The 11486-nt window shown below is 41.5% G+C and overlaps 1 protein-coding gene across 1 annotated transcript in view; it reads left to right on the forward strand.

The window, feature by feature from the left end:
• BCAR1 (BCAR1 scaffold protein, Cas family member) overlaps window positions 1-7947 on the forward strand; it is a 147330-nt gene extending 139383 nt beyond the window's left edge. The window contains exons 6-7 of the mRNA XM_075837553.1: window positions 4055-4144; window positions 5421-7947. Of these exons, the coding sequence (XP_075693668.1) occupies window positions 4055-4144; window positions 5421-5930 (600 nt within the window). The 3' untranslated portion in view covers window positions 5931-7947. The remainder of the gene's footprint in view (window positions 1-4054; window positions 4145-5420) is intronic.
• The last annotated feature ends 3539 nt before the right edge of the window (window positions 7948-11486 follow it).

An 11486-nucleotide genomic window follows, 5' to 3' on the forward strand; every position in this document is an offset into this window, starting at 1 on the left:
AAAAAAAATTGTTGAAATTCAAGACAGGTTGAGAAAAAACGTGACAGGTCGTCAGTCCTCTATAGAATGGGAACACTATGGTCACATCAAAGGGAGGGCGCATTCACCACCCTTCAGCCTACTGCTGTCTGATAAAGCTTGTTCCTGAACAGACGGGGTGTATGTCTCCCAGCCAGGACAATACAGCAGCTGCCCCCCTTCCTTTTCATTCCATGACATCTGAAGTTTGGGTTATACATCCATGAACTAAGATGTCTGTGCCTGGGAACAACTGTATCATTGAACGCACTTGGTCACAGTGATCTGGTTGTACTACTCCCTGCCTTTGATATGTGATAGGACTCTACCAGTTTCTGTAGTGTAAAGCGAATGACATAAAAAAGATATAATCCTGTTACATGAGCAGAGATACAAGCGGCACGTCTGTGGGGAATATAAAGGCTGGGAAAACTCCGGCTCTCCTACGCTGAGCGCTCCCAACACTGCTACATAAGAAAGTTATATAGTTACAGAAATCTGCAGGTTTTATCGAAGGGTGTTTGAATACATTCCGACACCTTTGTATTTTTTCAAACTTTTTATGAATTTTTTTGTCATCTATTATATCCCCTCCTTACCTTCCATATCACCAAAGTCCACCAGATGTGAAACCATAAGGATTTCCACCCAAAACATTGGCCATATATTAATAACTTGTTAGAGGGAGCAGCAGCCAAAGTTTGGTAATCATGTTTATTTTACTTACAGATATTGGCACTTTTTTAAACCAATATGGCTGCACTTCCTGTTGTCACTTTGGCAAAAATGGCTGCCAGAATAAAACAAAAAAATGCCAATATCTCTCATAGTAAAACACACATAATTACAAAAGCTTTAGTAATTACTCCATTGTCTGTATAACTAATATATTTCTTACCCTATGTCCTGGGTGGAAATGCACTTATAGATGCACACGTAAAGGCTATGGAAACCTTTAAAGACTTTTTTTTACTAAAACAATGTATTATAGTGTTTATGCAACTTTGTCATTTGTTTTTATTAAAAATAGTTTGTACTTTTTGAGATCCAGCTTCTGTGTATTCTGGATACATAGATGCTGTATCTTGCGCTGAAGCCCGAATCCATCAGGTCAGCAGGACTGACGACTTTGGTGACAGCAGGTCCACGCAGGATCCACCTGTTATCGATCACATTTAAGTTCATATCTTAGATGTGATCGACCCGCTGTAGGATACATAGAAGCTGTATCTTAAAAAGTAAAAACATTTTTTAATAAAAACAAATGACAGAGTTGCACTAAACACAATAACACATTGTTTTAGTAAAAAATGAAAACATAAGTTTTCATAGGTTTCCATAGCCTTTAAAGGGCACCTCCGCTGTGGACATACATAAATGGGAATTCTCTCATGTATTTTAAATACCAAAAGTGGAACAGGGCAGCCAAGTAAGCCCTAATTCCCTGCAGCCTCCCTACCAGACTGTCAGAAGATTATGACAAGATATAGTGCCAGTTCCGAAGGCTAAAGAGTAGCATAAAAGGCTTGTCTATACCTTGGTAACAGGCACTCGGGGCGCTTCTTTTAGGCCTCCTTCACACATAGCTGTTTGAAACAACAGCGTTTTATTAAAATGTAACAGCGTTTTTTTGGGACTTTTTAGTGACTTCTTGGTGGTGTTTTTTATTTTGTACAATTTTCTACATGCTTTTTTTTCTGGTGTTTTTGAAGTCCTATAGAGAAGGCTATGGGAAAAACTCCATACCAAGAGCATGCTAGGTTTGGAAATAAACACCACTGACCACAAAATTGCATTTTATATTTCACTATAGACTTTAACGTAACATCTGGCTGCAATAAAAAATGAATTAAAAAAAACGCTGCTAAAAACGCCACGAAAAATGCACAAAAACACAGCAAAATGCCGTAAACAGGTTGTCTCAGAACAAACATTGATGGCATATTGCTAGAATAAACTATCGATTGCTGGGGGTCTGACTGCTATGAACTCCGCCAATCGCTAAGACGAAGTGCAACTATGTCTCCGCCCAGTTTTTTCTGGCCGCATGGTTGTCCATGACTATAAGGCGCCAACCACACGGCCTCTAGAAAACGAAGTGGCACAGTGCTTTCATAACCACTGTGGTTGTCAGGGTCTGCTGGGAGTTGTAGTTTTGCAACAGCTGGACGTCTTTAAATTGTAGAGCACAGTTTTATATTATCTTTATTTTACTGATACGGTTTTATATCTCTTTTGTGCACACCTAGTAGCAACCACCAGCTGTATAAATCCTCAGATTATTGCACGGATTCCATATAGTCAAAGCTACATGGGAAAGACACTACTCATTTTACCTACAGTGCTGGTCTGTTACTATGTGCAATTTTAATGCCTACCAAATACCATGAAAAATTTTATTGTTTTATAAAACATTCTTCTTACAGCTAAAACCTGAGTCAATGCATTCTTAAAATGGGTATCTCAACCCAGAATAATCACAATGGAAAAGTATAATAAAGTAACCAGATCTCACCCATGGCAGCTCCCTTCATCTCCTGTTCTCATAGATCCCTATTCAAAGAACCATAAAGAACAAACAACAGTTAGAAAGTTGAGCAGGTTATTATCATTTGTACAGGTTGGAGCTCTAACTTGGATTATATTTCCATTATTGAGCCGTGATCTCATGTTAATTTTACAAAAAAGATTGGTTGTCAGTCACCTATTACAGGGATTTTGTACATTTTTATTAAAGGAGTTTTTCCTGGTTTTCTACACAAGAATATGTTCCTATTCACTAACAGCAATCAGAGATCTTCAATATTTTCAGTTCTCATTGTAATGCAACTTTATGCAAAAACTATAATGCAGTCCATGTCTGAAACCCATTTTTAACCAGGATGTTATTGCTTATTTTATCTTGTTTTTACTTATATATCTTCTTTTGCTTATATCAGGTCAAGGTACAATACTAAACCATGTGTGCAGAATTTACTAGTCTGACAGCACCACCTAGTGGTATTGTACAGCACTGCAGCTGTAGTTCAAGCATGTAATTAAACATAACTAAGAAAAGGAAAAACAACTTGTATAATTAACTGGAAACACTAGACTGCTTAAGTGCTCCAGGATTCAATTACAACTGTGATTAATTGTTCATAGTAGATCCTTGTAAGAACAAATTGTGTTTTCTTGTAAATAAGTATATGATTAATCGAAAGGGACACATTTAAGGCTACATGCACACGACCGTATTGGTTTTGCGGACCACAAAAGACCCTTGTTGTGCATCCATGTGTCATCCGGACCGTAAAATGACTTGTCCTGAGTTTTTGCCGTCTGGATTTGCGGCCCCCACCCTGATCTGTGTAAATCACGGTCGCGTGCAAGGGGCCATAGAAAATAATGGATCCACTATTTAAATGTGGATAAATTGCAGCTGCAAAAATAGGTTTGTGTGCATGAGGCCTTAAAGGATAGGAATCCAGCTCTGGGTGACTAGAATACAAGCAATGCTTCCCGTATCTAATTAGAATGGACAGATACAAGAACAAGAGAATCTATTTATCCTTCTGTACTTTGTGTGAAGGCCATAATTAGGGCAAAGCTGGTGGCACCATACCCAGCTTCAGGCCCCATGCACACAGCGGTGCCCTTAATCAAGACCCGCAATTGTGGGCACAGCCGGCCGCCGACGGCTGCCCTAATTTATGGGAGCACGGCCCGTAAAATGCAAAAGAACGATCATGTTCCATAATTTTCGGAACATTTCTACGGCACGGACACCCATCCGTAGCGATACGGAAAGGTGTCTGCGGCCAATAGAACTGAATGAGTCCATAATTGCGGACCGTATTACAGTCCGCAATTACGGACAATTTTTACGGTCGTGTGCATGGCGCCTCAGTGGTTTGTAACACCCAGACCCATGTGTTACATGACTGTTTTACAATTCTGTTTACTGGTTAATTGTACATGTCATTATAATCCATGTACATGGCACCAATATAAATGTTTTCTTCCCGGAGATAATCCCCATGGTGTTTTCATACAGGGTAAAGAAGAATTTGAAAAAACCCAAAAGGAACTGCTGGAAAAAGGAAACATTATACGACAAGGGAAGGGTCACCTGGAGCAGCAGCAGGTAATGTCACGCCAGCTTGTTGTGGGGCTCCCAATATACATGCTGGATCTTATATAAGAGAACTGCATAAATAGCAGCTGCATAATAAACTCTTATTAGCCTCGGGAGGGTTCCTACAATAACATGTAGAGATGAGGGAATTTTAAATTCGCCGAGTTGCCCTGCAGGTCAGACACGTGCGCTTTTACAACAGTCAGAAATCCTTGGCCTATTTATTAGTAGCCCCCGGTACCTCAATTATATATTTTTCACAATCTCTTTAAGGGTATGTTCACACGGCGGGGGTCCGTAACGGCTGAAATTACGGGGATGCTTCAGCCTGAAAACATGCCCGTACCGGCATGTGCAGGCGCTTGAACGCCGCGTCAATTACGGCCGTAATTAGCGCTGCTATTCATTGGAGTCAATGAATAGCGGCTCCAATTACGGCCAAAGAAGTGACAGGTCACTTCTTCTACGCGGGCGTCTATTTACGCGCCGTCATTTGACAGCGGCGCGTAAATATACGCCTCGTGTGAACAGACAAACGTCTGCCCATTGCTTTCAATGGGCAGATGTTTGTCAGCGCTATTGAGGCGCTATTTTCGGGCGTAATTCGGGGCAAAAACGCCCGATTTACGTCCGTAAATAGGCCGTGTGAACATACCCTAAGGGAACCTGTCAGCAGTTTTGATGACTCAAAACTGCTGACAGGGCGATATAGGGGAGGGCATTTTAAACTTACCGTTTTTGTTGGTCATGCAAGTGTCACTGTATGGCAGCATGCAGAGTGCCTATAAGGCCGTAATATGGACTCTCTCTGCCGTCATACAAGGTCCATGTACACATACTTGTGCCAAAATTCAAAGACTGGTTTACGGGTGTCCATGTGAAGCCGTCTCCACTCCTTTCATCTACAGTCGATTATTACCTCTTTATAACTGACCGCTAAGGCTCTGTTCACACTGCAGTCCAGCATCTCTGCCGGGGGTTTCGATCAGCAGTTCGGTCATTTTTGACAGGAAGAATAGTGCAGCATTCAGCAAAACACCGATTATAAGTTAATTGGGTCTGTCAGCCACTATTTGGCTACATCGTGAACGGAGGATATGACACAAATGTGAACAAAGTCTTAGTTGACCATTGATTCTCCAAGAACCAGTCCTTTTCAAAGGCTAGAAATAAAAATTTTAAAAAAACAGACTTGGTTTAATGTAAGGAATATAAGGATGTTAGGTCAAGGCTCTTCTGAACATTTTTTAATGTTTTTTTTTTGTTCTTGGTCTATATACTTTAGCTGAAGCAGTTTGAACGTCTGGAAGAAGAAGTTGCACGGCCTATTGAGAACGATCTATCAAACTGGACGCCACCTCAACACTACAGCCAAGTTCGCAGCACCCTGAGCAATTCAGACCGGCAACTTCTTCTCTTCTACCAAGAACAGTGTGAGGCCAACGTCACTACCTTGACCAACGCCATTGATGCCTTCTATAGCTCCATCAGTAGCAACCAACCTCCCAAAATATTTGTGGCCCACAGCAAGTTTGTTATCCTCAGTGCCCACAAGTTAGTATTTATTGGGGACACATTGTCACGCCAAGCCAAAGCTCAGGACATCCGAAACAAAGTCACCCACTACAGCAATCTTATGTGCGACAAGCTCAAGGAGATAGTTCTTTCCACCAAAACTGCAGCACTTCAATACCCATCTCCTTCAGCGGCCAAGGACATGGTGGAAAGAGTCAAAGACCTCAACAACAGCACCCAGCAGTTCAGAATGGTCCTTGGTCAGATGGCCGCCATCTGAAGAAGCAGTAGACTTTATTGTCTCGAGACCTAGGTCGAGTGTGACAAGGAGACGTTGAGAGGAGCTAGTTGCTCAGTGAGCCGGCTATGAATCCTCCATAGAGATGTTTAATAGACTTTGATGCCACCTCATATAAGGAAAATTAATTTTATGTGAACTGTGATTCAGTTTAATTCATGAAACTACACTACAGCCTATGGTTCATTTCCAGAGGAATGTGGAACTATAATTAGCTCTGAGCTAAACCTGTAAATATTTCAGCCCCATTCTTGGATTTCAGATGGAATTACTTGTCCATTCCACGTCCCTAATTGTCCCAAATAAGAACTTTTAGGAGGTAATGCATTTTAATTTGAGTTGTGTTTTACGCTGCAGTACCACAAAGGCTTACCTAACGGAAATCCTCCACTGTTTCGGGAAGCATGGGTAATACACAGTCCGAGGCGCTCATTGGTTCTGCTGAATTAAAAGGCCGATAAATCTTCAACACACGCCGCTGCATGACAGAATTTAAGATATTTGGGACTGTGGGGTAAATTAATAGAAATGATAACATACAAATGGCCAATAACCAATAGTAACAGATATTTTAATGTAGCTATTTTTGGAACATGGAAATTAGTATGAGTGATGTACCATTTTTTAAGAGGATCTTCACCCACTGGGGTCACTGGTGAAAGTCCGCCAACAACTCTTTAGCCTCATCTTTTATTTTAATGCCTGTGCAAGGGTAACCTCTCAACAGGATCTATAACCTTAGCAACCAAGGATGTGGGAAATTATGTGGGGGGAGGATAAGGATTCGACTTTGACAACTTACTTTCTGCGTTCTCTGCCATCAGCTTAATTCCGTGAAGACCTGAGTTGTCTGAGACAGACTGGTTGCTAAGGATGTGCTGCCTGGCAACTACCTGTAAAAGCCTAGAAACCAGTCTGTCTCAAATGTCTCATCTGTTCAGGTTGGTAGAGTCAAGATGTGCCGTTTCCCTCGCCTGTGTTATTAAATACATTCAGTTGGAGAACCTCTTTTAGACTTTGTTCACACTAGTATCAAGACTTCAGTTTATAACGGAAGCCATGAAGCTGTGATGGATTTGTCGCCCGATGGATCCAAATAGTCACCCACCGACCACATTGACTTTCATGTGGTTCATCAATGGAAGGGTATTTATGACAGCTAGTATAGAGCTGCAGAGGTTCACAACTCATGTGTGAACGGAGCCTAAGGCAACAATCACCTGTCACTGCCTTCCATGTAGTGTGGCACACTTGCCAATCATAAATCAGTTTTTCCACAACTAGTATTGGGAATAAGAGAGGTATAATGCTGCCACCAACATTATTATTTTTTTAGGTTTCGTTTTTTTTACAAGCAACACAGGGTGGAGTTTTGGTACATCCATAATAATTCACAACCCCAAATCTGCTCACGCCAAAAATAAACTAGATCCATCTACACCAAGAGGTGCTCTTTCCACCAGACCGTATAATCCCAGAAATCAGCTCTGCCGCTGAGTAGAAAAAGAATCCGGAATTCATTGGATTTTACACAGGCGATTACATTGCGAATTACCCAGACATTCATCGGCCTGTCACTATGCCTTAATCCATTTTCAGGAGGTGATGATGTGTTAAACTAAACCCTACTCCATCTGCTCCATTGTTACATTGATTCTCTTAGGATGTAATTTTTGTGTTGTTATATTTGGGAGAATTCGGTGTATTTTGATGTATGAATGCTATAGATTTTCTCTTTATAGGGCAATATCTTATGTGAGAAACGGATGTAAGGTAAAGAAAATATTGTCACGATAGAAGAACATTTTGGTGCGGTGTTAATGAATTTGCTGGAAACAAAATCCCACGTATTTTATTCTGAACTGAAGTCTTACGTTACGGAGAATCTCCTGTCAGTCCATGATTTTTGCCCACTGCCTGTAAAAACACATTTGTCTAATTGTGTTATGAAAAAAAAATACATTCTCATTAATAACCTGCCAATGTCCTTGAATATGAATTTTTTCTGAACTTTATTACATGAGGGATCATATTACATAGCGCAGAGCTGCTGAGCTGTGCATGAGCGAGAAGGAGGAGGTGGAATTTGGTGCGTTATTTTTCGGCCAGAATTCCCTGCGGCAACCAGGGCAGATACACTGTGTGCTTTTACGCAGGATATCTGCCCTGTGTGAACATAGCCTAAGGCAGCCGAAACACTGCGGAGTTCATGCAACGGAATTCTGTGCGGATTTTCTGCATCATTTACAGTAGCAGCAAAGTGGATGAGATTTTGAAAATCTTAGACCCCCTTGTGGAATTAAATCACAGAAAAGTCATGAAGAAAGTATTTCGCGGTGCAACTTTCAAATCCGCAGCAAGTCAATTTAGCATATGTTCACACGCAAACGTAAAATACGTCTGAAATTACGGAGCTGTTTTCAGGCGAAAACAGCTCCTGAATTTCAGACGTTTTTGCAAGTGTTGGCGTTTTTCGCGGCGTCCATTACGGACGTAATTGGAGCTGTTTTTCAATGGAGTCAATAAAAAACAGCTCCAATTACGTCCCAAGAAGTGACATACACTTCTTTGAGGCGGCCGTCTTTTTACGCGCCGTCTTTTGACAGCGGTGCATAAAAAAAAGCCTGCAGACAATCTTGCCTGTTGGAACATACCCTTAGGCCTTGTTCACACTGTGCAGATTTGCTGCAGATTTTGCATGTTGTTTTTAAGCCAAAACCAGGAACGGAATCTAAACAGAAGAACTATATAAAGGAGGTCTAAGGCTGGGTTCACACGACCTATTTTCAGACGTAAACGAGGCGTATTATGCCTCGTTTTACGTCTGAAAATAGGGCTACAATACGTCGGCAAACATCTGCCCATTCATTTGAATGGGTTTGCCGACGTACTGTGCAGACGACCTGTTATTTACGCGTCGTCGTTTGACAGCTGTCAAACGACGACGCGTAAAAATACAGCTTCGTCAAAAGAAGTGCAGGACACTTCTTTGGACGTTTTTGGAGCTGTTTTCTCATAGACTCCAATGAAAACAGCTCCAAAAACGGACGTAAAAAACGCCGCGAAAACGGCGCGAAAAACGCAGCGAAAAATGCGAGTTGGTCAAAAAACGTCAGAAAAGCAGGGTCTGTTTTCCCTTGAAAACAGCTCTGGATTTTCAGACGTTTTTGGTCACTACATGTGCACATACCCTTATAGGTCTTCTCTCCTGGATAGTATTCTGGTATTGGCTTAAAAAATGCATGCAAAATCAGTTGCAAATCTACACAGTGTGAACAAGGCCTAAGGGTTAGTCCACACATGGTGTAAATACTGCGTATTTTCTGCAAAGTATTTTGTTGCGGAAAATCCGCAGCATAAGGGTCAGTTCACACAGAGTTTTTTGACGCGGAAACCGTGTCAGAAAACGAGCCATAAAAAGGCCGAAAATGCCTCCCATTGATTTCAATGGAAGCCGGAGGTGTATTTTTCCCGCGAGCGGAAAAATCGGCTCGTGGGAGAGAGAAGGGGCATGCCCTATCTTCGGGCGTTTACGTCTCTGACCTCCCATTGACATCAATGGGAGGCAGAGAAAGCGTATTTCACTGCGTATTTTGCCCGCGGCGCTCACTGGCCGCGGGCGAAAAATGACGCGAAAATCGGCGTGCAGGCAGAGCAAAATCTGCCTGCAAAATCTCTGTGTGAACCACTGTAGCAGAGGAGTAGATGAGAGTTCAAGAAATCTCATCCACGGGCTGTGTACGTGATATGTGGAGATTCCGCACACAAATTGACCAGTGGTGCGTTTTTTTAAGCCGCAGCATGTCAACTGTGGTTGCGGAATTGGCGGGAGTTTGTTGTGGGTTTTTCCCATTGGATTCAATAGGGATCTAAAACCCGCAGCAAACAGTCAAGTGTTGTGACTTTTGCGGTGGAATTGCAGCAATTCCGCCGCAAAAATTGCAACTTAGAAAAAAAAACAACTCCTTATACTTACCTCTGACGTTGTGCAGGCCGGCCTCCTGGGATGACGCTTCATCCCATGTGACCGCTGCAGCCCATTACAGGCTAATCCTGCCGTTTTCCACAGCGGACATTCCGTGCGAAAAACCACCACAATTAGGTGCGGTTTTTCACCCGAAATTCCCCGTGGCCACCGGGGTGGATACGCTGTGTACCTTTACGCAGCATATCCGCCCCGTGTGAACCCGGCCTAAGGATGCAGTCACATGCAGCAGATTTTGTAGCAGAAATTGTCTGCGACTGGAAATCAGTTACATTTATTTGAATGGAATCTGCAGAAATCCACGCACCTGCTACAGAAACAACCACATTCAGATGATATATAAAAATATAAATGTATCAAATTGAAAGTAACGTTATGCATGTAAGACTGGCTTAGGTCTCATACACACGAACAAAATAGTTTTTAATGTTCGCAAATACGAATCTGACGGCTACTGATACACATCCGTAGCCGTTCGCAATTGCGGAAGCACCAGTAGACTTTTATGGGCGAGTCCGTGACGCAATTGCGGACAATAGGGCATGTTCTATATTTTGCAGATCATTTTTATGGCCCGGATGCACATCCCTCAATATACGTAAAGGTGTCCTTGGCCAATAGAAATTAATGGGTCTGCAATTTCATCCGTAATTACAAATTCCGTAATTACAGATGAAAATTGACGGTCATGTGCATAGGGCCTTACAGCGACATTTCAGCTTCAGACAATACGTTAGTGACTAAACTTACTGCAGTTTAACCATTTGCACACTATTTTTAAAGACTCTAAAACCCCTTTGATTTCTGACCCCCTATGTCTAATCAGACCCTCTATATTTTTATCAGACACCAGACCCCTATATTAATATCAGATCCCTAAATATGTATGAGCATATAGCCACACAGTGTCCAGATAAATAGTACGCAGAGTGGCTGGATCATCATGCCATGCCCAAAGTGTGACATACAATGCACAGAGTGCCTATATAGTACATACTACATTGCCCAGAGTACCATACTTTGCCCACATAGAGCCCGACATAGTGCCATGCCCTTTATTTTAATAAGTTATTTATTTTTCTATTACATGTTCATATGTTTCTACACTTCCATCATTGGTGGGAATACCAAAATATCTAAAAATACAAAGCTGAAGAAAATATACTGTAAGACTAGAGAGTATTATACAGGTTCTAATTCATAACTACGTACGGTATGTGGCTTGTCATTGAAAAGAACATACTGTATAACATTGTACTAATTCATCGGAAAGAAACATAATACTGATAACTTCTAAAGTACAAAACAACGTCAGTAGAATAAAAAAAAAACTGAGTCTTGATAGCGGATTCCAGAAATTGTTACACCCATAAGATAGAAGTTTATACCATAAATATAACTATTGCATCGATCATACGCAGACAGTCATAGGTTTAATTAATGGGCCTTTAGGTCCATTAGATATTTTTGACACTGAGGGTATATTACTGTACATAGGTATATAGGTTCAAAAAAGACACAGGTCCATGTTCACGCATATTTGTTGCAGAAAT

This window comes from Rhinoderma darwinii, chromosome 9, assembly GCF_050947455.1.
Source record: "Rhinoderma darwinii isolate aRhiDar2 chromosome 9, aRhiDar2.hap1, whole genome shotgun sequence".
Lineage (NCBI taxonomy): Eukaryota > Metazoa > Chordata > Amphibia > Anura > Rhinodermatidae > Rhinoderma > Rhinoderma darwinii.